This window comes from Myotis yumanensis, unplaced genomic scaffold (assembly GCF_028538775.1).
Source record: "Myotis yumanensis isolate MYYU_CA2020_CCGP unplaced genomic scaffold, mMyoYum1.0.hap1 SCAF_11, whole genome shotgun sequence".
NCBI classification, from domain to species: Eukaryota; Metazoa; Chordata; class Mammalia; order Chiroptera; family Vespertilionidae; genus Myotis; species Myotis yumanensis.
Window position 1 is genome coordinate 44,840,461 of NW_027223762.1, and position 27,840 is coordinate 44,868,300.

Genomic DNA, 27,840 nt, shown 5'->3' on the forward strand with positions numbered 1-27,840 from the left:
AGCGGAAGGCGCCCCCCTCAGGCCGGCGGCTGGAGGCGGGAGTCAACTCCGGGTCCAGCTCAGGCTGCACCCCAGGAGCTTGGTCTCCAAGGCCACGGGGTGGGGGGTGAGGTGTGTGGGTAGAGGTTTGGATCTCTGAGGAGAATAGTGTTACACCTGACACTTCCTGTCAGCTACCCCCATGGAACATTATTCCAGTGGTACTTGCATTGTGCTCTTGGCTTTAACCTTTCTCTTCTCCATCATCCACTCACTCACTCTCACTCATCCATTCACTGAGTCAGTCACTCTTTTATTCAATAAATATGTGCTGAGGGCATACTCTGTGCCAGGCGCTGTACTAGGACTGGGACACACACACAATGGCGCCTGCCCTTATGGAAGTCAGAGTTTAGTCTTCCCTTGGGAAGCTCTCGGAAGTCTTTTCAAACCTCCACCATTGCAGGCGGCTCTGCCCCGCGCTCCTCATTCCCATTTTCATTCACTTGCTGTAGATTCCGATAGTCCGCCTGACAAAACCCAGTTGGGACAGGAGTGCCCGGTCCTATCAGCGGGACACCTGGGTCTCCAACTCTACCTGGTTGGCCGGGATTTCTCTGCTCAGCGCTGGCGCTCCCGCAGGAGAGGACGGCTGCAGCCTGAGGTGGGGAAAGAACGCCCGCCCACACCTGGGCCTGGCTCCGCCCCTACAGGGCGGGGCACCTCCGCTCCGCCCGCGCCGCACTCAACCCCGATTGGCTGGAGGAGAAAACCAGCACCGCCATTGGTCTCCTCCTGAAGGGGCGGGGCCGGGTAGTGTGTGGTCCGCCCACGGGAGGCCGAACCTGGCTGAGGAGAAACCAGTGGGACCCAGGCCCGTGGCGCTGTGTCCCTGAGCAGAACCGGTAGGGTGCGCCCCACCCGGGGCCAGGCGGAGCCAAAGATGCCGGCCTCAGCCGCGCCGCCCCGCCCCGGCTCGCAATTCCCGCTGCTGCTGTTGGCGGTGCTGAGCGGCCCGGTGTGCGGTCTGGTTCCCCGCTGGGTGCCCAGGACCTCGCTTCCCGTCTCCGGTAAGGCGCGGGCGCCCTCGCCATCAGCCCTTTGCGCCGCGCCCAGGCGCCGCCCGCGGGTGCCTACACCCTCCTGCTCCCCGGACCCAGGCAGCCGCATCCTGGGCCCGTCCGCGCCGGCCATAACGGTCATCCGCGCCCGAGACCAGGCGGGACTCCCACGCGGTGCTGCTCCATCGCATCCGGGCCGGGCCTCGCGCCTCGGCCCCGAGACACGCCCAGGCGGCTCCCGCGGCCCCTTATTCGCAGAACCGCGGGAGAGTTAAGTCCTTCGCGGTGCAGACATGGGCACTGAGGCCCAGGGCGGGTTTGGGAGTTGCCCGAGGTCATCTGTTCGCAGTTCTCTCTCCCTTATTATCCTCCTGCCAGACACGCACCTGTGTCGGTCACGCCAGTTTGGTACCCATCCTGGCTTCCAAACCCAGAGATCTTCCATTCCATTCTATTCCACCCACCCATTCTTTTGGTGACCAGCTCAGCATTTCCATCTGCCCACTTCTCAAATTCATTCGCACATCATTCATTAGTTCTATCCCCGTTTGTCCTGCCCACAGCCCTAATATTCCCCAACCCACTTCCCAGTTCCCTTCCATCTCTGACACCAGCTCCCATTCCCCACAATCCGATCTATCACAACCCTATTTTCCTAATGTTGCCGTTGCCTGATCTCCCTACGCCTTCCCTCTATTGAATGTTGGGAAACCACTCAGTGAGTTGACTTAAAATTCTGTTTAAATGATTTTTAAAGTCTCCAGAAAGACAAAAAGGAAGAGGGAGATGTCCTTTCAAAAGCGGGGCAAGAAGCCAGGGGATGCCACAAGGTTAAAAGGGGTCATTGAGTGATTCACACTTGCATTGGTTCTCAACCTGTGGGTCGAGACCCCTTTGGACGTTGAACGACCCTTTCACAGGGGTCGCCTAAATACATCCTGCATATCAGATATTTACATGACGATTTATAACAGTAGCAAAATTACAGTTATGAAGTAGCAACAAAAATAATTTTATGGTTGGGGGTCACCACAACATGAGGAACTGTATTAAAGGGTCGAGGCGTTGGGAAGGTTGAGAACCACTGCTTTAGAGGCTTTCTGCTGAGGTGGGCATGAGTGTGGCTGTGGGTCTTGTTTTCTTCTCAGTGGGCATTGAGTGTTAGCAATTTGGGCAGACAGAATCAGTGAAGCTGAGAGTACAACCTGTTGGCAAAAGCTTTCAACTAGTTGATATTAATTTATTTTTAACTGCAGACCAGTGACATTTAGGATGTTTTGAGTTGAGAGGACAAATGATTGGAGTGTGGCCTTTCAGGTTGTGCTGGAGCAATAGCCACTACCTAGAGTTGTGATTACCAGGCTGGGTTGATGTCCAGGGATCCAGAGAGGTCCCGATGGCAAGGTGAAGCAGAGCTGGGGATACAAAAGGAGGTGGAGGGGACCAGGGCTTATTCTAAGCATGAGACAGACAGCACAGTCATGAATATGATTGTAGGGAGATGGGTGGGGCTCCGTATATCAGCCTATCTAGGAATGAATGGCTGCTGGCATTCTATCAGTCTTGAGGGTAACTGAGCAGATGAAACAGGTAGAATAGAGTTGTATTAGTGGGGGCATAGTAACCCCGGGGCCAGACATTGAGCTAAGAAAGTATGCTAACTTATTTGTTATAATCTTTAAATATATTGGAGAATATTTTTCCCCCCATTGCTTTCTTTCTTTCTTTTTTCAGAGAGAGTGGAAGGAAGGGAGGGGGAGAGAGCAAGAAGGAAGCGAGGGAAACATCGATGTGAGAGTACCATAAATAGAGAAGAATTTTGAATGCTGATGTGAGATTTAGATTTGGTCAAAACAGAGCTCATACTTAAGGAAGGAAGAAAGGAATGGTTTGTACAATGTGTCAGATGCTTCCACATGTTATTTCATTTAATTCTCTCAACCACCCTGGATGGTGGTATTCACAGAGGAAAGTAATACTCAGAGAGGGCAAGTAACTTAAGATCATACAGCTGGTAAGTGAAAGAGCCAGATTTAACCTTGGGCTGATCCATTTCTAAAGCATATGCTCTTGCCCACCATGCTCTATACCAGTGGTTCTCAACCTTCTGGCCCTTTAATAACAGTTCCTCATGTTGTGACCCAACCATAAAATTATTTTCATTGCTACTTCATAACTGTAATGTTGCTACTGTTATGAATCATAATGTAAATATCTGATATGCAGGATGGTCTTAGGGGACCCCTGTGAAAGGGTCATTTGACCGCCAAAGGGGTCGAGACCCATAGATTGAGAACCGGTGCTGCATACCTTTTAGCTTTTTGGGTAGAATGGAGGTGGGAGGGATCCCTTCTAAGTAAAAGGAAATTATTATTATTAAGTAATGGTTTTTTTGTCATTTTTTTTATAAGGGAAATTTAGAGAGGAGAGTACTTGAAGCTTTTATAGATATTTTCTAATTGTGTGTCATGTTGCTATGAATAGATTTTACAGACTTATGTTTATGTTGTTATCTTAATAAAGTGTTCTATTTTTATAGAAAAAGCATACTTGACTGCATTGTGTGCTAAATATTCTGGCCTCATTAGTTATTTATCTCTGGGAAAGTTACAATGCTTGTCAGGCTCTGTCTTTTTCCCCTGATGGCTGATAAATAAATGGAAGAACACAAAAATTGGCTCTCTGGCCTTGTGGAACTAACCCTTCTGAAGCGATGGCTGATATCACTCTTCCCTGTCTTTCTGCCAGAGGCTGACACTTATCTTACCCGGTTCACCGTCCCTCAGACATACAATTACTCTGTTCTCCTTGTGGATCCTGCTTCCCATACACTTTATGTCGGCGCCCGGGACACCATCTTCGCTTTATCTCTGCCCTTCTCAGGGGAGAGACCTCGAAGGGTGAGATATGAGAGTGGGGAAGACCCCAGAGCATGTGATTAGATCTATGGTTTTATGGGAGGTCAGGGAGGGGTGTTGTGGTAGGAGGTGAAATGTTAGTAAAAATGAATATGGGAGGCCATCAAGTACATTATCTCAGCTGAGGGTGTTTGGGGGGTCATGGTGATGGGGGAGGGTATGAGGCAGGTTCACGATGAGGGGAGGAGCCCATAGTGACCAGGTTTTAGGTTATAGTGGGCAGAGAAATAATTTGAATCACATTATTCTAGGAGAATAGCTTTCAAACTTTTTTGATCAGCCCTTAATAAGAAATATATGGTATATTTTGACTCCGTACACAAAGTGTGTAATTGAACCAATATTTACTCTCCTATATGAGATACATTCAGATATATTTTGTTAAAAGTTATGTTCGCTGTGATTTCACAATTGATTTTATTACTCATTAATAGCTGGGGACCTCCAGTTTTAAAAACAGTGCTCTAGGGGTGAGGGGTGTCTCTGCAGTTCCCAAATTGATGGAGTTTGTGGAACTGTGTTATCTACCCTGACTTGGAAGAAGTTGGGGGAGAATCAGGGGAAAATGGTCATTCCTCCTTTCTCAGATTGACTGGATGGTGCCTGAGGCCCAGAGACAGAACTGTAGGAAGAAAGGCAAGAAGGAGGTAGGTGTAAATCTGGGCCCTGTCCTGAGTGTCAACTGAAACATTGGCCCAGCCCTGACTCTGTCAGTCCCCTGCAGTGCTGCCATCCCAATGGGCCCAGGCAGGAACTCTAACACCATATCATTACCCATCATTACTGACCCCAGAGCTGCATCTAACTGCCCCGACACTACCCTACCTTTCCTTGTACCTGCTGCTTCTGATTCTCTCTAACCATCTCTGACCCCCAGGATGAATGTCACAATTTTGTCCAGATTCTCGCCATTGTCAATGACTCTCACCTCCTCACTTGTGGCACCTTCGCTTTTGATCCGAAGTGCGGGGTTATTGTGAGTGACAGGGGTGGGAGGATGGGAAGGGTCATCTGTGAGTGACCATGATGGGGAGGAATGCTTAAGGCAACTGATGTGCATGATAAGCATTGGGGGTGAGGGATGTCCTCACTGGGTGGAGCCTTTGCCACTGGAGGAGGTATGAAAGGGTGGGGAGGGAGGTTGTCTGTAGAAGGTAAGTTATACAAAGTCTAAAGGGAGATGTAGTGGGACAGTGAAGGAAGTTAGGGATGCTAGCTGAGCTGGGGAGAGAAGAAATCCAGGAGAAACTTCAGAGGTAGTAACTCACGTTTCCCTTGTCTATGTATTCTTTGTCCAGGAGCCTGGGTCCATCTCTGTATTATTTTTTTCCTGAATCCATTTCTTAATCAGCACTGTCCATGCCTATTTCTTCCTCCCATGGCATGTAACTCTCACCACCTTCTCCCATATCCACTGCCAACGTCAGTGTATGTGGGCTGTGACCCTCTCCTCTCATGAGCTTCTGAGGTCACTGCCTACTAATTACTGTTTGCTGGCACCATAATCTGGAGGGATCTTGCCTTCAAGGTGGCTGCTCTGTCAGCCATGTTTTCTTCAGGTCCTGTTCATTGCTGCTGAAGCCCTGACATTTCCACCCTCACACCCTGGCAGGCTTGGGACATATTTCCCCTTAATCACATCTAGGCTGGTCCTGGCAACAAAAGTCCCTGGGACTGCGATATCTCAGGAAGGGTCTTGATGTTTTTGAATCCTCATCTTTTCCCATCAGTTATCCAGTAGTCAGTCATTGGTCCTCTGGTAGCACCTCTTTGTGACAAGGCCAGAGGATGAGTTGAAAGCCTCACACATCCTTTGCATCCAGTGACTTCCCTTCCTACTCCATGAAGCAATAGGAGGGAGTGCAATGACTCCTTTTGCTGACCCTGATCTTTAACTTCAATCTTGACTTCACCCTTCTGAAATCTTCAGTAATCCTTGCCACCTGGATCTAGTCAGTGTGTATCTCAAAACTACTCTCTGTTAAAGGCCATCCTCATATCTCTCGCTTAGAATGCTATAATTGTATAGACTTGATATATAGTGAGTCCTTGTGGGCTGCCCTTGGGCTTATGCCCAGTCCTTTTCATAATGCAAATGATAGGCTCCCTGCTGGGTGTGGATAGCTCCCTCATCTTGTCATCCTGGGAAGGTTTCCTAGGGCAGGCGGTATTAAAAATCTCTATATTTTATCAGGTAATATTGAGTGTATAGTTTTCCTATAGTCCTCACAAAGCCCACAAAATAGCAGTAGAATTGTCATTGCCATATTTGTCCTTTTTGAGTCTGTGCAGGCTCAGGGTGCCCATGGGTATGAATATCAACCATGGCTTACCGAAAATAGACTTACTCCCAGCTAATCTCCCAGGGTCTTCCATTCTTCCTTGGCTCTCTGGGGTGGGATCCTAATGGATGTTAGGTATCCAGACAGAAAATGCTCTGGACATACCTGTCAGTATTGGCGTGACTTGGACCCCAGTCAACTCTCAAGGAACATTAGCACCCAGAGAAAAATCAGGGGTCTGTGTTCTGCAGCCCTATGACCTTCAGCTCTTTTTCTGTACCTTCTATCTAGAAGGCTCATGAAAGGAAGGACTGTCGTTTTGTCCAGGCTTGTTTTAGGAGAATATAGAGACAGAACGATCCGCTGTGTTAACCCTTCAAGCTACACACCAAGATTTTCCACTAGACTTTCTGGATGCTCTTTTGTGATTTTACCTGCCTGTCTTATCCTAGATGGCCATGGCCATTTGCTTGAGCAAATTCTTGCCTTATCCTCAGTTCTGAGACTATCATGTTCCAGACTGATGACTTTGAGACTATTCATAACTATTTTCTGAGAGCTTTGACTAGCTAGCTGCTCCAGACACAACAGCTTGCTCAGAGAAATGAAGGTTCTTACAAAAGAAGTTCAAGCACTGGACCTATCAGTTCCAACAATGTGGAGTGCTGCCCTTCAGTGATAGCTCATTAGCTTTGGAGGTCAATGTTTTAATTTGTTTTGTTGAGGAAACTCCAGCATTTAACAGAGAAAAATATTAGACTTACATTACAACAAGACTTCACATTGAATTGAGTATCTGCTTTATCCCACACTTGGTACTGGGTATATCACATTCATGTTTGAGTTTAATTCTCATTACCCCTTATAATATTTAGGTGTTACTTCCACCTTAAAGGCAGTGAAACATAAGTTCAGAAAAGTTAGGTACCATGTCTAATATTATATATCTAGCAGAGGCAGAGCCAAGATTCATACCCAGGTTTGTCTGGCTCTGCTCCATTACTCCCACACTTTAATCCAACCTGCCATACCGAAGACCTTACCTGGTTTCAATTTCTTGTGACATTTTGACCTGTTTCATGTAACAGGAACCATCTCTCCCCACCCCCACTCCCACCCCAACCACCTGGGAAAGAACCTTGCCAAGGCAGAATGATGGACTCCAGCCCCACAGCTCAGTGAGGGCCTTCCTACCTAGCTCTGGCTTTCAGCCAAGGGACTTGCCTTTACCACAACTGATATGCTCATTCACACAATGATGATACAATGAAGAAGCTCAACATTCAGAGAAAGAATGTAATAGAGTGGTCTTGCCCCTTTCAGACCCTATTAAATGCAATTTTGACCATACAGTAATCATAACCTGTTTAGTTAATAGGAGGCTCACTTGCTCAAAGGCTATAAACCTAGAAAAGGTAATGATTCTATTTGGGGAAACTGGAAGAGGACTAGTTTTGAGTTTGAAGGGTCTGATAAGCCATCTCTGTGAGGAAGTCCAGCAGTCAAGTGCAAACGTGGACTAGAGTTAGAAGGCCTGAGACTTGTAGAGTTTGGGGAATGATTTGCATAGGTCTGGCTGACAACATAATTAAAATATATGTGAAAAGGACTAAGGATATCTTTTTTAGGATTCATAGTTAGGGGCTAGACAGAAGAAGAGAAACAACCAGAGGAGATAGAGAAACAACAATTTTATAGGAGGAGGGACTCTAAGAAGGTATAATTTTAAGAAAGTCAAGAAATAAAATATTTAAGTAGTGGAGTGAGTCAAAAGTAGCACAAAGTAACTAAAGATTAAAGAGAATGAGAATTGAGAAAAGGCTCATCTTTTCTGTCCTTGGTGAAATGTAAGGGCGTGGTTTTAGGCACAGAGATGGGAAAACATAATTTGTTTTCTAGGAATAACAGGTGATCCAGGTTTGGTTAGAAGAAAAAGTTCCTTTTAAGAAGTATTAGAGAATGAGTAATTTGGGCTAAAGAGTTTGTACTCCAGGCAATGGTGAGCCATTTTGTCATTCTCTTGCTCAAAAATTGGTCAAATCAAGGATTGATAGAGTAGGAATGTTATTCTGGGGTGGATATGTAGAGTAAATTGAGGATGATGGATGGCAGTGTGGCAGAAAGGGGGTTATTGCCATACTTGAGGTAAGAGGGGACATAGCAGGTTTTAACCATGTTCCTAAAGTGCCCACACAACTTGGTGATCTCTTACTGAACTGTCATCTTTCTCGTCAGGCTAGGATGCTCCCACTGCCACACAGGTAAGCTGCTTAGTCCTCCATTCCAGAAAACTCTTTGACCCAGTATTCACTTTTGGGAATCTCATATGACATCTGATTTTAACAGGCCTTATCCAAGTCTCTCCATAAAATAAAATAGTGTTTGCCAATTACAGCAAACACATGAGCAGTCAGAATGGGCCAGTAGTGTACTTATACTCAGGGGACATATATCTGCATTGCAGCTCCAACTACCGTCCAGGTTATTAGGCTAAAGCAACACCATCTGTCCATACTCGCTTGTGAGCCAGAGATATCCTGAGATGTCCATGTCATAACTTTGATTCCCAACCAGCCACAGTTAACATTTCCTACTAGTCCTAGGTTGAAATCATCCTTGATTTTATTTTTAGTTATCTTGAAGCCTCTCTTAGTATATGATGCCTAGCTAAGGTAACTTCTGGCTGGCTCTTACACCCTTCGCCCACACCCAGGTCATTCTTCTTGGAATCTCTGGATGAGGAAGGCATTAAATTAGCAAATCCTCAAATTCTGACCTGAGCTGAAACAGATTCTCTTCCCCTTCTCTGTATCCTTGGCTCTGGTGTTATCTTTTATCCTTGGGTTGGTGTGGGGAAAGGATGGCCCTTCTTTTTAGATTCCTGGGCTTCATATGGTCCTGTATCAGTCTCTTCTTTAATCTTCTGAAGGTCTTCAGACTTCAGCAGGCCTGTTCTCATCCTCCTTGTCCTGTAGCACATTCTTCAGCCAGTTGCAAACCCTACAATACAGCATTTCAGAGGAAAGATCTGCCGTTCCGCCTCTCCGTGTCATCTAGGGCCATCGTAGGTGCTCCTTCATTAGAGCATGGGGTGGTTAGGTATTAGGAATTGAAGGAATAAGAATAAACTAATAAAAAAGGGATGGCAGAGATGGGAAATGCATATATGGGCAGTGGAATCAGGAGTAACAGACTGGGAATATGGGAATGGTAGCAGAGGAATGGGAATTGGGAATTTCCTTCATCTGAACATCTTTGTGATTTTCATCATTAATCCTATGACCCCTAAACCATTTGCCCCCTTCTGGTTTGTAGGCTGTGTCCAGTTTCCAGCAGGTTGAAAGAATTGAGAGTGGCCGGGGGAAATGTCCTTTTGGACCAGCTCAGCGATCAGCATATGTAATGGCTGGTGAGTGGGAGAGATAAGAACCTGTGACTTCTTGCTATAATTGCTGCTTCCCCACCCCTGCTGTTGGAATCTCTGTGTCCTTTCTTTCTTTTCCTAGGAATGTCTATTATTCCCATGTCTCTTTCTAACCTTTCCTATTCTCCCTAGCAAATGTGTTTCCTCTGCTAACCTCATTCCCCCCGCACCCAATATTATTTCTGGTCATAAGAGGACTCTGCTACAATGCATATTGTAATACACTTGGAAAAACTATAAAGAACATATGAAGTCTTCTAGAACAGAAATGTTCAAAAGAACTTTGTGTGATGATAGGAATGCTCTGTATCTTTGCTGTCCAAAAGTAGCCAATAGCTACATGCGGTTATTGAGCACTTGACATATGACTAGTACCACTAAAGAAAAGGGTTTTTGGTTGTGTTTAATTTCAGTTTAAATGTAAGTAGTCACATGTGTAGAGTGGCTACTATATTAGCAAAGGTCTAGATTATCTACTCAGAAAACCACTGTTAATATTTTAAGATATTTCCTTTTAGCCTGTTGTAATGTGTATGCAAGCGCATATTTTACTGGCCAGTCCTTTGTAGCTCAGAGGAGTCAGTAATGACTATTCAGTAAGTTCCTGCTGTTATTTCCTTTGAACAAGCCATATACAGTTGCTCAAGTGTTGAGTGGTTCTTTCTGGAGAGTGACTGTTTAATTCTTCGGTAGCCACAAAGTGAATTGTTTGTGCCCCACACAGCGTGTATTTTAGATTAGAGGACTCCACATGCCCCCTCCAAATTCAGTGAGGATCTAGCCATTTTCTCATGATAGTGTAAAACAAGCGGGTTAGTAGATATTTTATGTGTGTGTATATTAGAAAACTTTTAAATGTCATGCTACAGGGGTATAATTTTGAATTTTGTTATGTAACTTTATATCATAGGCTTTTTTGTATATTTAAAAATTCTTTGTAAAGAGAATTTTAATGACATCATGCTATTACTCATCCTGTAAACATACAGTAATTTAATGAAGCAACTCCAAATAATTTCTATAAATTAATTTTATTTTAAATTTTTGCTGTTATCCATTAATACTGTAATAACACTTTTGTGTGTAAATATTTGTCCTTATTTTAGATTGTCTCCTTAAGATTTCTGGAAAGGGATAACTATACCACAGGGTGTGAGCATTTTATGGCTCATTATCTGTTGCTAATTGGGTTTTTAGAAAGAGTGTACCAATTTACAGCCTAAATCAGCAGTAAATGAGAGTGCTTTTTTTTCTCACATAAATTTCACCAAAATATATTGTTGTCACTTTAAAAGATCTTTGAGTCCTGACTGATGTGGCTCAGTTAGTTGGGTGTCACCCTGTGCACCAGGAGGTTATGGTTTGGATTCCTGGTGAAGGGCACATGCCTAGGTTTCAAGCTCGATAACAGGTGGGGTTGTGCTGGAGGCAATCAATGTGCTCTCACATCGATGTGTTTTTTTTTCTCTCTCTCTCCTTGTGTGTCTCTCTCTCAAAACCAATGAACTAACCAAAAGAAAAAAAAGGAAAAAAAGATTGTTGAGACTAAAATAGTACCTTGTTTTAATTTGTATTTCTTTGAATATTAGTGAAGTTGAACATTTTTCATGTGTTAGTACTATTTTGATTTCTTTTCTCAGAAGTCCTCTGCTTACTTTCTTGGGTCATTTACCAGGTAGGATATTAAGGTTTCAATCTACATATTTACCTTTCTAATTACATTTTTTAAGCGAAGTCCTTCTTCAGTTAAAGAGCAGATAAAAACTTTTTTCTTAAATTTTTTTCCCCAAGCACTTAACATTTTGATTTTTTAAAAACTTATTTTGATGAATGACATGAGATGGAGACATAAATTAATTTTTCCCAACTAGCTAATCAGTTGACTCACTGTTTTTTTCTTTCTTCACTGACTTTAGCTGTGAACTTTGTTATAAAGTTAATTTTTATCTATACTTTTGCGCAATATTTTATGAAAAAAATTGGAATGTAAGATCTAACAATAAATTCTTTCTTATTTAGGACTTCATAGGAAAAGTCATAAAAGCTATACACATTAAATAAATTTTCGTGAGATAATTAAGGACTTACTGTTTCTGAAAAGAAATAACAAATGTTTTGAAAGTGAACATAAGTATATATATATATATATATATATGATAAATACTATATATTGGTTGGGTTTCCATTTCTATCATTCATGTATAGTTGGTATTGATGAGACCTTTTTTATACTCAAACATATTTTAAGGAATATTTAATCGATGGTTTATTTTTCTTGACTTTTTATCAAGCATGTGTGGCAAAATTCTGAGCCAGTCATTGGGAACATTAAGAAAGATAGTGGTGATGAATGTCTCTCTTTTTAAAAACAATTTATTTTATTGTTGAGAGTATTACAGATATTTCCCGTTTGTGAATTTCTTAAAAAAAAAGATTTTAGATTGATTTTTAGAGAGAAAGAGAGGGAGAGGGAGAGAAACATCAACGTGAGAGAAAAACATCAGTCAGCTTCTGGGGATTAAGCCTGCAACCCCAGGCATGTGCCCTGACTGGGATTCAAACCCGAGACCATTTGGTACATGGGATGGTGCTCAATCAACTGAGCTACACCAGCCAGGCCTGTGAATGTGTCTTGATTCTACATAATTGCTAATCAACAACATGATGTCTCTATTGCAACAATCTAAAATAATCATTTAACATACTTTCTTTTTTTCAAGCAGTAAACTTTAAGTACATTCAACCTTCTGCTTGTAATTTCTCAGTGTTCCAGTCAGCAAGGGAATTTGCATTAGCATGTGGTTCAAGGGCACAGATTTCTTAGAGGAGATCATTGCATGATAAAGAAAAATTTCAAAAAGGAGTAACATTTTCAAAAATGTTTCAAGTTTTCTTTCCAAATAATGAAGTTGTCTTTTTTTCCAGATAGTGATGTTGGCTTTCATCTGATAATTGATGGCAGTGATCAGAAATCACTTTCTAAGAGTTTAGAATGACTAGCTTCCGACAGTTAACATACAGCCTCCATGTGTCTTTCTGTCTCATTTCCATGTCATAGTCAATACCAATATAAAATTTTCTGTCAAGTTCTAAACTTTATAGGGTTATAATTTAAAATTTTTCTTGACATGAATAGGTGCCAGTATTTAGTCGGAACTTTCAATGTTGATCCATTATGCCTTGCTATCCTCTGTTTTGAAAACAGTGAAATAGAAATAGTGCCAACATTAGGTAGGAACTAGAACCAAAATTCCTAGTTACGAGATATAAAAATGTGCTTGAAGATGATAGAGGTATTTTATTTTTTTAATTTTTTAAATTTTTTATTTTTTTTCAAATTTGTCACATCATTATTTTTTACCAGCTTTTGCATTTTTATCCTTGAAACACTTTCTATAGATAAGCTTAGAAAAAGCATTGTAGCTTCTTGATCAATAATTTAGCACAAGATATATATATATATTTTTAAAATATATTTTATTGATTTTTTACAGAGAGGAAGAGAGAGAGATAGAGAGAGTTAGAAACATCGATGAGAGAGAAACATCGACCAGCTGCCTCCTGCACATCTCCTACTGGGGATGTGCCCGCAACCCAGGTACATGCCCTTGACCAGAATCGAACCTGGGACCTTTCAGTCCGCAGGCCGACGCTCTATCCACTGAGTCAAACCGGTTTCGGCTAGATATATTATTAAATGCTGGCAATTCCTTGACATTCAAGAACTTAGGACAGGAATGGGATGGTGGCATTAAGGGATACTGGCATTAAAAATAAACGGAGGGGGGAAACAAGTCGCCTAATCCCCAAGTCAGGTCGAGTTGGGATGGGAAGTACGTGTATTAGTAAACGTTTTTAAAGCCAAAGCAACTTTCATGCAAGTTAGACGCAAACTTTTTGCTGAAGTTTAACACGGAAGTGCAACACTGATGGCGTGCGGAAGCAAATGGACCAACAGGAAACAAACCCTTTGGAGCAACTGTTAAGCAGGATGCCCACAGAGAGAGCTGCTTCCTCCCATCAGGAAGGGCTGGAATGGAAAACTAAGCGCGGATGGAAAAGAAGGTAAAGCGCGAAAAAAGAGGTCTTAAAATTACACTTAGCGCAACGGCTAACGGCCTGACTCCTAAGACTAGAAGCTGCTACATTCCCCCTACCGCGCAGGGAGCCCGGAGCCCCCACCCACACCCTCAGAACCCGTGGTCAAGGAGGGGCCAGAGAGAGAGAGAGAGACACAACACTAATTCCGCGCCCTGTCGCCCGGGAAGCAAAGAGGAGACTTGGGGGTTGGCGGGGACGGCGGAGCCGGTGGCCCGAGCGCCCTCTTTACCTGGTCGCAGACGCGCGGCCAGGCAGGGAGGGCGCGGGAACATGTCGGGGCCGCGCTGGCCGCCTGCGCCTGCCCGCCGCGCCCAGGCCGGGATTCTGACTCCGCTGCCCGAGTCTTCGCCAGCGGACCCCTAGCTGCCAGGAAGCACCGGCGACCCACAGAAGATTGCGTGTCCGATAGAGGTATTTTAAAATAAAAAGTTTTAGTAATGAAAATATTATTAGACTATAATATTTATTAATAGAATATAATAAAATAACATTTTAAATTATAAAAATTACAATGAATGTGTATTGTAGAATATTGAGAAAACATAGAAATGTTAAAGAAGAAAGTGAAAGGTTTATTTGCAATTCAATGATTACCAGGTAACTGGCATTATCTTAGACTACTTTTTTTGTGTCTTTCTGTGTGTGTATTTGTAATAAACTGGAATTATTATGCATATTTCACGTAGTATTGTATAGTAAACATTTTCTTGTTCTAGTAATTAATTATTCAAAACATGATTTCTAGAGACTACATAACATTTATTCCATCATCAATATTGCATAGCATAATTTAATAATTCCTATAAAATTATACATTCAGATTTAAAAACTATTGTTTTTATGAATAATACTGTAGAAGACATCTTTTTACATAAATTCTTCACATAAATGTCATTAATTGCATATGAGTAAATCCAAAAAGTAGACTTGCAGGGCCAAAGGGTGTAAATATTTTTATTGTGCTCGATAGGTTTATCTAAATTCCTTTCTATTTAGTTCAACCAAATGTGGTGAGAGGGCCTGTCTCACTGCATCCTTGTCAGTCCCAAGTGATATACTTAATAAAGCATAGAAACAGTGACTTCCTCCAAAGGCTAATTTGATGTATTTTTTAAAAATATATTTTATAGATTTTTTACAGAGAGGAAGGGAGAGAGATAGAGAGTTAGAAACATCGATGAGAGAGGAACATCGATCAGCTGCCTCTTGCACATCCCCTACTGGGGATGTGCCTGCAACCAAGGTATATGCCCTTGACCGGAATCGAACCTGGGACCTTTCAGACCACAGGCCGACGCTCTATCCACTGGGCCAAACCAGTTATGGCTTGATGTATTTTTTACTTACATGTCTATTAGTGAGACTGAACAACTTTTCATTTGTTTATTAGTACTTGTATTTCTTTTGGGAAAAGCTTCCAAAATCATGTCTTCAAATATGACATTTATGTATACTGCAGTTAGATAAAAGTAACAAAATGATCTCAGTGTCTGTAATTGCACTGTTCAGATTTGGAAATATTGCAAGATATTTTGACAGTAACATTCAGATTAACCTAAAACAGGAGTGGGCGACCCCTGGCACGCATGCTAAACATGGCATGCCAATAACTTTTGCTGGCACGTGAAACCCTCTCTCATAACCTTCCATTTACAAATTTTGTGAGCATTTGAATGACATAAATGTAAAATTACAAGGAACTGGCAAGACACTTGATGTGATGTTTGGTTACATAAAGTTTTTTGAAAAGAAACTGGAAGTCTTTAAGAGGGATGTGGATGGTGAGAGATTTAAGTATTTACCAAACCTCAAGAGGCACATCAAAGGCCTCCCAAAAGATGACAGAACAGACTGTCAAAGCCTTCAAAAGCTGTTTTTAAACATCATCAAGTCAACTGTTGAGCAGTTCTTCTCAAGATTTGTGAAATTCAGAGAACTGGAAGAGACAGCAAAATTCATGAGGTTTCCAGACAACATGAAACTGGAGGAACTAAACTTACAAATGTCTTCATGGATAGACATGGCTGACTTTGAAATGCAGTTGATTGAATTTCAGAGTAGCTCAATTTGGAAGCAGAAATTTATTGAGCTTAGAGTTGACTTGGAAAACATTGAAAAAAAGCAATTAGACAGGAGTACCAGAGAGAAGTGTCAAAAACAAACTATTGAGGACTTGGAATGCCAGTCCAGAAAATTTTTTCTGTTTACAAAAGTTTGCAACAGCATTACTCTCCATGTTTTCATCCACATACGCTTGTGAATCTTTGTTCTCAGTGATGAATTTTGTTAAAGTCTCGTAATAGGAGTAGCCTGACGGATGAAAGTAGTAGCTCGTGCATATCTCTGAAGGTCATGAAATATAAACCTGATGTAAAATCGTTGTCATCAGTGATGCAGCAGCAAAAATCCCACTGATAATATCAAACGGAGTCATAAAGTTTTCTGTCAGACTATCAGTGTACATGTATACATTAAAAAATAAATGTATTTGTCATTATCATATACTGTATTTTTGTCACTCGAATGAATTTTATTATTTCTTCAAGGTTCTTCACATATGTGCACCTTGAGAGATACCAAATAGGCGTAATATGTTCTCAAAATATTAGGGTTGGCATGCAGAAGAATTTTGAGTCAGAGATGTTGCTGGTTTTGGCACCCACTCACAAAAAGGTTGCCCACCCATGGCCTAAAACATCAGCAGTTCCTTCCCAATCTCCTTTGTAGGGTCTTTGTCTTCTGCTCATCAATGTTGGGGCTCATTAGATTTCCATGCAGGATCCTCTTCTGTTCTCATTCTGTGTGATTATGATCTCAACCAGCCCGATGGATTCTGTTTTCACTGCCTCCTGATGCCTCCCAGACCTTATGTGGAGCTATAGACCACACTTCCAACTGCCTTCCAGACATCTCCATTTGAGTGTCCCGTAGGAGTCTCAAAATCAGCATATCCCAAAGCTCATCATTTTCACTCACCTCCTCAAAACCTGCTCCTTCATCAGTGTCCCCTCCACTGAGTGCTTACCCACCCAGGTACCTAAGTTAGAGATAGCAGTCATCTCTGGTCTTCCTATCACATCCTATTAAAAAAAAGGGGGGGGGGAGTTTATCAAGAAGAGCTGAGGGAGGGAGCTTTGCTCTTTCTCTTTAGGACCCTGTCCTGGTTTGTATCATTTCCTTTTGGTCTCATTGTGTCTTGTGTTATTGCATCTGCCAAGGAATACTGCAAACGTTCCAGATGGACTGGGTGCTGCCAGCCCACCTCTTAAATCCAGGTGTATCTGCCCCAAGGCTAGCATTCACACACTGAAACAGGACAGCTATACGGTCAGGTCAACAGAGGAAAAAGTAAATGACACATCTCCAACCATCTAATTATGGCCTGATAATAGACTGTGTTTTTAAAGAAAATTATCTAGCTGCCCCAGTCCTTAGATAAGGAAATGTAGACTATTAGGGTAGCAGCTATTTAACCTGCAAAGCTCTAATCATGAGAAGAAAAGGAAGTGGAAGAAGGAAAGCCAGGATATGTTTAAAATCGTTTTGTTTTTTAAATATATTTTTATTGATTTCAGAGAGGAAGGGAGAGGGAGAGAGGGATAGAAACATCAACGATGAGAGAGAATCATGGACTGGCTGCTTCCTGCATGTCCTCCACTGGGGATCGAACCCGCAACGAGGGCATGTGCCCTTAACCAGAATCGAACCCTGTACTCTTCAGTTCGCAGGCCGATGTTCTATCCACTGAGCTAAGCCAGCCAGGGCTGTTTAAAATTATTTTAAAGCTAATGAGTGATAATTCCTACTGTGGTAAGAAAGTGAAAACTTGAAACCCCAGGGGAGTGAAATGTTCATTGCTATGACACTTACCCTAGTCTATCAGTGTTATGTTCTAACACATCTGGGAAGCCTGTGCTCACAGGCTTACATCTGGGCAGGTAGAGATGTGGATTGACTTCCACAAATAATTGTGATTCTTCATTTTTTGCAACTTTCAATCTTTTTTTTTGTATTGCCAAAATGAAAATATCTCCATTTTTTTGGATTATAAAATAAAATGATGCTAACTATAAAAACCATTCAATGAACACAAGAAGTACACAGGAGAAAATGAAAATCACTTATAATTTCATTAGTCAGAAACAAACTTCATTAACACTGTAGCGCTATAGCTCCTTCAACAATCTTTTCTACATCTGCAGACATGTATACATATCTTTAAACATCAGGTTGAATTATACCCAGTGTTTTGTTCTAACCAGCTTGTTCCCTAAACTCAACACTGTGGCCATCTTTCTCTTTTGCACATCATCTTTTGCCTTAGCAGATGTATATTATAGTATCTACTAACTTGATCCATTCAGTAATAATCCACCAAAAACTGCTCATTCAGGAATATTTTATTATATGGACAGTACAACAAAATACTTGGAAGTGAGACTGTCCGGGAGAATCTAGGACATGGGGTGATCCTGTGTCCTCTGTAGATTTTTGCCCTCATCAACTGATGGTTGCTATTCTTTCTCTGTGTTTGAAAGACTGTTGCAAGTTCCTTGGTACACCTGAAACCCGACTATTTCCTCCCAAAGTGTCTGATCCCTTTTGTAATCCCTCAGTGTCAGTGATCCTCTGCTATTCCATCCTGAGTGTGCTCCTCAGCAATCTAGGCTCCAGAGTTGCTGAGTGCCCTTGATGATCTGTTAGAAAGTTTTGAACCCTTCACCTTTATCTATCCTTGGGTCCTTGCATGGTTAACAGAGGTCCTTTACTGTTTGCAGAATACTTATGATTATCTACACACAGGTACCACAACCCATGCTACCAACATGTTTATAACTGTCTCCACAACATCTCCCTCCATTCTCAGGTTATCCATGACACAACTTCTACCAGACTTTTGGTTTTAGAGTGTTTTATTTACAACACTCTTAGGGAAATTTTCATTCCAACTTTGACATCTTCATCAGCTTTTATTTTCCCTAGGAAATACAGAGGACTGGCTTATTTGCTGCTCCATTTGGTACCAGGACTTGTGCCCCAAACCTGGTTACTCCCTCCTGAAACTACTGCAAGGAAATAAATCCATTTTATAATCCCTCCACCTCAGGCAACAATTGAAGCACATGGCCCTTGAGAGTTCATAAGGAGCTATCCCCAACATGTATTGAATGCCAGCCTTGGGCCAGGCCCCACCTGGGCTCTGTGTTTATCTCATTTAAGCCTCAGCACTGCTCTGAGGAACCTGAGGCTTAGGAAGGTTAATTTACCCAAGATCATACTACCAGTAAGCATTCAGGGTTCGAACTCAAAACTCCCTGGCTCCAACATGCTTAGATTTTTATCACAAACACAAATCACAAGAGAGAGTATAGTCTCCCTTCCCTTTCCTCCACTGTTTCTAACCCTCGACTGTTGCCCTCCAGGGGCTCCTTACTCTATTTTGCTCTGCATGACTTTTTAAAAATAGTGCTTATCTTTCTGGTGCCTGAGGAATGCAGCTTTGCTCCATCATGATTGTTTTCCCTATAGTGGCTCTACTCTAAAGCTACTCTAAGTGGGTGAGCCCTATGCTCCTGCTGGGGTTTCTGTGCACCGAGTTCTGGCACACGAGCCTCTCTTGCTTCTCCATCCTCTCTGACTTGATCTTCTGAGTTGCCTTCAGTAGCTTCTCCTCTTAGAGGGTGATGTCCTAGGGCTCTCTTCTCCTTTTTCCTGTCTATGATGTTTACATCATTTCTTAAGCATGACTCCCAGTTAGCCTGTTGTGGCCCTGCTGCCTGACTCCTTCTGTTTGATTGCCTTCCAATATCTCTGACCAGATTTCCTGAAGGTTCTTCAACCTTAGTATGTCCAACAATTAAGCTCACTTCTTTTCCAGCCACCTCCTTTAGGGGCCTTCTCCTGTCATTTTCTAGTTCATAATATCACCATCTACTATCATCCATCTTCTAAACAGGAAACTGTAGAGATACAGTTTATCCCATTCTTTCACACCTCATACTCCATTGATTTTCTTTTTTTTTTCTGCATGTCAGCCACTGTTTTATTTTTATTTATTTTTTTGATATTCATTTATTTTTATTTTTTTATTGTTTTATTGCTTAAAGTATTACAAAGAGTATTACATATGTCTCCTTTTATTCCCTGCCCTTCACTATCCCCTGTACTCCCCTACCCCCAGTGTCTTATGTCCATAGGTTATGCTTATATGCATGCATACAAGTCCTTCGGTTTATCCCTTACCACCACCCCGTCATTCCCCCCAACCCTCCCTGGCCTTCCCGCTGTAGCTGGATCTCCTTTCCACAGTCAGGGGCTGTGCCTGTCCCAAGAGACGCAGCTGTGTGCCCCGAGGTCTCCCTCTGACCCTCTGGGCTCAGAGGTCTGGCAAACTTTCCTGCCCAGATCCCTGGTTTTTACCTTTCCAGGTGAACTCTGCCCTTCCTGGCTGCAAACTGTCTCACCAGCTGAGTATACTTCGTCAGTTCGGGATGGGTGTTCTTAGTTTCAGCTGCTCATTCTATTTGCTCCGGGACAAGCCTTGGGAAGCATCTGCCTATTCCGCCGCCATCTTCTCTATTGATTTCAAACCTTGTTAATGGACTCTACCTCAGAAATATCTCCCAAGTCCAGTCCCTTCATTCCCTCTGCCCCTGCCTTAATTCAGGCACTACACTCTTGCCTGCACTGTGTGAATGGCCTCTTAAGTAGCATTATCTTCTTAAAAACTGAAACTGATTATGTCACCTGTCTTCAAGAAAATCTCTGCAGTTTTGCTCTTACCTGTAAGATCAAGTCCATGTTCCTGGTTTTGGCAGAGCAGAGTCATGATATTTGGGTGCCCATCTCTGCACCTCCAACTGCACCTCTGCTCACTTGCCTGTCAGCTCCTGTATCCCATCAGCACTTCAGCCTGGGGAGTAGTCCACATCCCTAGACATCGCATCCTCCTTCCCACATGTTTTTTGTCCTCCTTGAAGCCCTTCTACCTGGCAAATGCTCATTCTTCAGACCTGGCTCAAATGTCACCTTTGAGATGCTGCTACCCAGTCAGATGTGGCTGGGCTGTCCTCTGTGCTCCTCCACACATCTGTGCATCCCCACCTCTTGGTATCCATCTGATCAAACAGAGTCAGATGAGGGTTCTTGGGGGCATTGATGTGCTTAACTCCTGGTACAGTGCCTTGTATGTAGTAAGTGATAAAGTAATGCCACGCTGTTCTCTCCAGAACTGCTGTCCCCTGTGATACACAAAAGTGTGAGGAGGAGGGATTGTGACCTTTTACTCCCCCGAATCATTTTCTCTGGCTCATGTCTGAGCCCTTGGCAGTGGTACTCCGAGTGGCTATAATGCTCTCACATTCAGCCCAGATCTGCACCACTCCCTTCTCACCCAGGAATCTGCATCTTGATCAACTCCCCAAATGATGCTAGTATTCCCTAAGGTTGTGACTAGTTCCAGAGCAGTGTACACCCACTAATGTTCAGAAAGAATGCTAGTTCCTTCAGACATTTACCACAGGGGGAGAACTTAAGTAAGACTGGGACTTGCTGCAAAGCAAACCTCCTTCCTGGAGAGTAGCAGTATAATTAGCATATTACAGGGTAGAGAAATCCCTAAAACAAAGACAATACAAGCAAACAAATCAAACAGCCTGACTTCCACAAGGGTAGCTTTCTTCTTTATGTATAGGTTTCGGAGAGAGGAAGAGAGAGAGGGAGAGAGAGCTAGAAGCATCATTGATGAGGGAGAAACACTGATTGGCTGCCTCCTGCATGTGCCCTATTGGGGATCAAGCCCACAACCCAGGCAAGTGCCCTCATCAGGAATTGAACTGTGACCTCCTGGTTCATGGGTCAGTGCTCACCCATTGAGCCACACTAATCGGGATACTAGGGCAGCTTTCATTCTCCCTTCATATACATTAACATTCTGGCACTTTCCTGTAAACACTGGTTCCCCACTCTGCCCTGGAGCACTTTATATCCAGGATGATTTTAAATGAGGGAATCCTCTCCTGTGCTTAGCAGTGCCCTGTACTTAATGGGCCCTCAGCCCCTGAGAGGTCCTACCCCTGCTTTATCCCTGCTCTGCCTGCCGCCCCTTTTGCATCCTTCAGCAGGTCTCACAGCTCATCTTCTCCCTGTCTCCCTGCAGGGGGGGCTCTCTATGCTGCCACTGTGAGAAACTTCCTGGGGACACAGTCGATTATCTACCGGGCTATGGGCCCTGCTGAGGATTGGATTCAGACAGAGGAATACTGGTTTGAAGGTGGGGAGAAGAAGAGGGGTACGCTGGGGACGCGGAGTGTGGGTGGAGGCTGGGTGGCCTCACACTGAGTCTGTGGGATCTGAGGCCACAGGTCTCCCCAGATCCAGCCTTTGTCGCTGCCATGGCCTTGAGGCCAGCTGAGTGGGGGGAAGAAGATGGAGACAAGGAAATCTACTTCTTCTTTACGGAGACTTCTCGAGCCTTTGACTCAAATGAGCACCTTAAAGTTCCTCGGGTGGCCCGTGTGTGTGCGGTGAGATTCCGATCCCAGCTGTCTGTCTGTTGTCTCCTGCTCTGCCTAGCCTCTGTCTTTTCTTCTCTGGGTCTCCGTCTTTGCATTTCTCCTCTATCTCCATTTTCCGTGTCTTGACTTATTATCCGGGAGCTTGAAGAATATGGGGAAAGGGCTCTAGCCCCTTCAACTCCATAACTGCCCTTGTGACACAGTGTCCCTAGGAGGTGTAGAGGTGAAAGGTGGGAATTGTACACAGACCTGGGCTCCAGACCCTGCTCCACTACTTCCTCTGTGACTTGGGCAGGTTCTTTAGCATCCTTATAGATGAGGATATTGATAATGCCTAGCTATAAGGGTTGTTTTGAGGCCTAAATGAGATAATGTATGTAAAGCACATAGTATAGTACTTCATAAGGGCAACAATGAACTTAGTCCCCGTCATTGTGACCCTGTCTACCCATATATCATTCCCTACTGCTAACTCTGTCTGTCTCTCTACGAATTTTTATGCGTCTGTCTCTCCATCTGTCCTTGTCTGGGGTAAACTTGTATTGGTTTCTACATCGCCCTACAATGTTTGTCTTCTAAAGAGAAATGCCCATGCTCTTGTCACCACAGGGGGACCATGGGGGCCGGAGGATGCTCCAGAAGAGGTGGACGACCTTTCTGAGGGCTGACCTGCGGTGTCCAGGGTCTGTAGATGGCCAGGCCCCTAGTGTCCTGCAGGACATGGCTATTCTTCGACCTGAGAATGGAGTGGAGGCCCCCCTCTTTTATGGCATCTTTTCCTCCCAGTGGTGAGGGGGTCCTGGTGTGGAGGAGAATGACAGGGTGGGAGATAACGTGGGGCTGGCACCTTTCAGTGCTGTCACTTCCAGAGGGGGTTGCTTCCCCCAGGAGCCGGCTGCATGGTTCCTATGCATTTCTTATGGGTCATCTCATTTGACATGTGGGTGAGTTGTTCCCTAGTGCTCTTCAGATATCTGGCTCCAACCTGTGTCTCTTCCAGGGAGGGGGCTGCCATCTCGGCTGTCTGTGCCTTCCGACCACAAGACATTCGGACAGTGCTGAATGGTCCCTTCAGAGAGCTGAAAGATGTCTGCAACAGGGGACAGCCTGTCAAGGACAGTGATGTACCCCAGCCCAGACCTGGAGAGGTAAGGGGTCTGGGGCAGCTCTTCACCCCATGCCAGAATCGCCTCATTAGAGCAAGAGCCCAAGTAAGCATCGCGGATTCTTCCTGGCCCCTGGGAAACATTGTCACCTATCCTGTGTTTTCCCTAGTGCATCGCTAATAACCCGAAATTCCAGCAGTTTAACTCATCACTCTCTCTGCCTGCCCGTGTGCTCACCTTCATCCGGGATCACCCCTTCATGTACAGGCCAGTGCTTCCAGCTGATGGCCACTCCCTGCTGGTTACTACAGATACAGTCTATCTCAGAGTTGTGGGCCACAGGGTGGCCAGCCTCTCAGGGAAAGAGTATGATGTGCTCTACCTGGGGACAGGTATGTTTAGTAGCCAAGTACATTGCCCATCCCATGCACACATGCTTTTGTCAAAGAGAGGTTTGTATACTAACAGGTTTGAGAGTCCAAGGCACAGGTACAGTGTGTCATTGTGTCGTGCCCTCTGCCTGCTTCCTAGAGGATGGACACCTCCACAGAGCTGTGCGGATTGGAGCCAAGCTCAGCGTCCTTGAGGATCTGGCCTTATTCCCAGAGCCACAGCCAGTTGAGAATTTGAAATTGTATCAAGTGAGTCATAGATTTTGGGAGTCTGTTGGGGAGACATCTGAGCTAGCTTGTGACTCTGAAGTCTGGGAGATGCAGCATACTCCTCCTTTTTACTCACATTCTCTAGAGCTGGCTCCTGGTTGGCTCCCATACTGAGGTAACACAAGTGAACACAACCAACTGTGGACGTCTCCAGAGCTGCTCAGAGTGCATCCTGGCCCAAGACCCTGTCTGTGCCTGGAGCTTTCAGCTAGATGCCTGTGTGGCCCATGCTGACGAGCATGGAGGGTGAGTGTGGCTGCCCTGACCTCTTGCCTGCTGTCACAGAGCTCTGACCTCTCCATATATCTTGCCTATTTCTGATCTGTTCATGCTGCCATGTGTGTTTCTTTTAGTGTCACTGTGTTTGTCAGTCCCTACTAACTCATCTGTTTGTCCATCATGTGGCCTTATGCATGTTCCTGCCACTTTGCTGGACCTGCCCCAGACCATGTGACTGACTTTTATGGTGCCATACACTGCTCAGTTTCCCTGTTATAATAGCTTCTAGAAGTGTTTCCACAGCTGCCCACTCCCTCCTTCCTTCTTTGAAATACTCTTTCCTATTGCCTTGTAACACTCTGCATTCTCCTAGTTTTCCCGCCTGTTTCACCAGCTGTCTCCCTTTACTCATTCCTTTCCATGCATTTCCTGAATTTTGATATTTCTCATGGTTCAGTCCTTCTTTTTACACGTCTACACACTCTCTAGGTGATATTATTCCCATTATTTTCAACACCAACTGAGTGTTGTTGACAACTACAGATGTATCTGTAGTTGAGCTACACAATTCCTTATCCAACTGCCTACTTGGATGCTTTATAAACTGCTCAAATTTAGCAGGTCTTAGTATGCACTGTTGTTTTCTCGTTCTTTCACATGGTTCTCTGAAGGGACTTTTGTGAATCCAGTTGCTCAAGCCGGAAATTACCCGCACTATATTGCAGTTGGTACTGACTCTAGCTCTATCTGTTATATCCTCAGTCCATAGCAACTTCTCTTTTTCTCTTCTGCTATCACCCTTGTCCTAGTCATCATCATTTCTTAATTGGATTACTCCAATAACCTCCAAATTGGTTTGGTTTTGTCCATTTGGGTATGCCATCATGCATTTTCCACTCAGAAGTTAACTTAAAATCATGTGCCACGTTGAATCATATTCCTGACATTATATTCATCTACAATATTTCATTATATATCTGTATCAGATAGGAACTCTCTTAAAAACATTTTATTATAGGACATTTAAAACATTCAAAAACTACATAGTGCCAAAACCGGTTTGGCTCAGTGGATAGAGCGTCGGCCTGTGGACTGAAGGTTCCCAGGTTCGATTCTGGTCAAGGGCATGTACCTGGGTTGCTGGCACATCCCCAGTGGGAGATGTGCAGGAGGCAGCTGATCGATGTTTCTCTCTCATCGATGTTTCTAACTCTCTATCTCTCTCCCTTCCTCTTTGTGAAAAATCAATAAAATATATTTTTAAAAAACTAGATAGTATAATGAATTTCCATGTATCTATCACTCAGCTTCAACCACAACCAACTGACCAGCCTTACTTGATCACTATCTTCACTCATTCACAATTATTTTAAAACAAATCTTAGACATCATACCGCTTCATCCATAAATCTTTCAGTGTGTATCTCTAACACAGAAAGGCTTTTTAAAAATGTAACCATATTATCATTATCATAGTACAAACTCACTTTCTTAATGTCATCAACTATCTAAACAATCTTTGATTTTCCCAATTGCATATACTTAAAGATAGTTTGCTTAAGTCAGGATCAAAATAATGTCCATCAGTTGTAATTGGTTGATATGTTTCTTAAGTCTTTTAATCTTTAATTGAGATTCATTTCAAATGAGTATTTTTTAATTGATTGCTTGGAAGGTATTTTTTCAGACTGACTTCATGACTTCCTATTTTAAAGCCCAATTAATTTACTGTATATTTGTGCACATTACTAAATCCCAATCTTACAAATATACTTGTTTTTGTTTTTTGATTTTGGTTAAGAACTTTGATCTGGTATTTTAGTTTCTCTTGGGAGAACTTTGACACAACTCACACGAACACAAGTGCTTTATTCTTTACTTTATTGTTTTAATATTCATTAAAATAAGAATTTAATTGGTGTTGGATACCCTGTGTACTTGAGCCTTGGAGTCCCCTCCACATATATCTGTATGTTTGTGTAGGATGTGGGGTGTGCATACATTCCAGTATACTTCTTAGTAATATGAGAAATGACCAAGCTGGTACTTCTGTGCACTCTACCCTTCATATCTCAATTCATATAAGGGAGAAAACATAGACCATGAAGTTCCTGTGGCTATAGCCACACCTATGGCCTTCCCATGTTCCCCACTGTCAGCTAGACTAAGCAAACTTGGTTTTACCCAGAGACTTTAACATATTCATACTAGTCTCAGAGCTTATTTCAGGGGCTCCAGTTCATGTTGAAGGAATTCACACTCAAAGGGAATCTCCTTTTGGTTGAAGCTTTTGTGTGTTCCACCTGGTCTTCACTGACAGCCCACTAGAGGTCTCCCTGGCCTCCCTCCCTCCCTCCCTGTGGTAGTGGTGCCAGGAAGTTCAGAGTGAGCAGCCTGTCTTGCTGTCCTTCTGTCAGACACAGTTCATTGAAATCCTGAAAATACCAAATTGTATGATTTGAAACAGATCTGTTAGAGGCCAATAGGTACCAACAGTTGTTGAAGAAAGAGTTCCTATATAGAGATGAGCAGCATTATGAAACAAAGTCATCTAACAGAATTTGGATGAACTTTCATAGAGAACTTCTCCCTTTCTTTTAACAGAAAATAAACCCCAGACCCTGTAGTTTTAATATTTTTTTCCAGAGAAATCTTATGGTGTGGACAGTCAGCTATAATTCTTGGAAGTTTCCAAATTTTTTTTTAAAGCACACCACCAAAAATCCTTCCAAAAGACCCAGTGCAGATATAATTTTCTATGGTCTGCTAGAATGTATGTAGACTTTGACATGTTAATCGTCATGAGGAGTATTGGGGGAAATTCTAATGATGAGAATGTTGACTGATAATTCCAGGAGTGATTAATGAGATGATGGGAGATATAACAAGTGAGTGAATATTCTGTGGTACTGAGGAGTGTAGAAGGGAATATTGACACTGGATTTATCAAATATTCTCTTCTTTGTAGGCTGGTCCAAGACATAGAATCAGCGGATGTCTCTTCTTTGTGTCCTAAAGAGCCTGGAGGTCTGTCTGGTTTAGGGAAATGTGGGTGGAGTTGGGTGGAAAGAGGCTAGAAAGTTGTCCATTTTGGACCCACTTTGAAAGTTGGATCCTGGAAGATATGGTAGCCAGTGACCTGGGCCTTACCCTTTTTGGGAATCCCCTTTTAGCTTTGCCCCCATGGTTCCTTCTCAAATCTGATATCCCTCTATGTTTCTCTTCATCAGCCCTCCACCCCCCAGCCTATAGCCTCACTACCTTTTATGCCTTTGCTGTTTCTCTGCAGAACACCCAGTAGTGTTTGAAGTTCTTGTGGCTACAGCTGTGCATGTGGTCTTGCCATGTTCCCCAAGCTCAGCCTGGGCATCCTGTGTGTGGCACCAGCCCAGTGGAGTGACTGCTTTTACCCCCCGGAGGGATGGGCTAGAGGTGGTGGTAACCCCAGGGGCCATGGGTGCTTATGCTTGTGAATGTCAGGAGGGTGGGGCAGCCCGAGTGGTAGCGGCTTATAGCTTGGTATGGGGCAGCCATCAGGTCCCTCCCCACTGCTGCTGCATAAACCCCTCGCC

The 27,840-nt window shown here is 43.5% G+C and overlaps 1 protein-coding gene across 2 annotated transcripts; it reads left to right on the forward strand.

The window, feature by feature from the left end:
- Positions 1-848: 848 nt before the first annotated feature.
- LOC139020033 (semaphorin-4F-like) lies at positions 849-27,638 on the forward strand. Of its 2 annotated transcripts, XM_070429555.1 has the most exons (13): positions 849-1,049; positions 3,789-3,940; positions 4,546-4,605; positions 4,836-4,934; positions 9,556-9,649; positions 21,924-22,037; positions 22,139-22,290; positions 22,891-23,069; positions 23,282-23,429; positions 23,557-23,779; positions 23,919-24,028; positions 24,135-24,295; positions 27,237-27,638. In XM_070429555.1, exons 1-13 carry the CDS (start codon positions 923-925, stop codon positions 27,343-27,345), a joined length of 1,728 nt encoding a protein of 575 aa, XP_070285656.1. In that variant the 5' UTR covers positions 849-922; the 3' UTR covers positions 27,346-27,638. The 2 variants fall into 2 exon arrangements, with proteins under 2 accessions (XP_070285656.1, XP_070285657.1); XM_070429556.1 differs by lacking the exon at positions 27,237-27,638 and having other exon boundaries at positions 24,135-24,299.
- Positions 27,639-27,840: the final 202 nt, after the last annotated feature.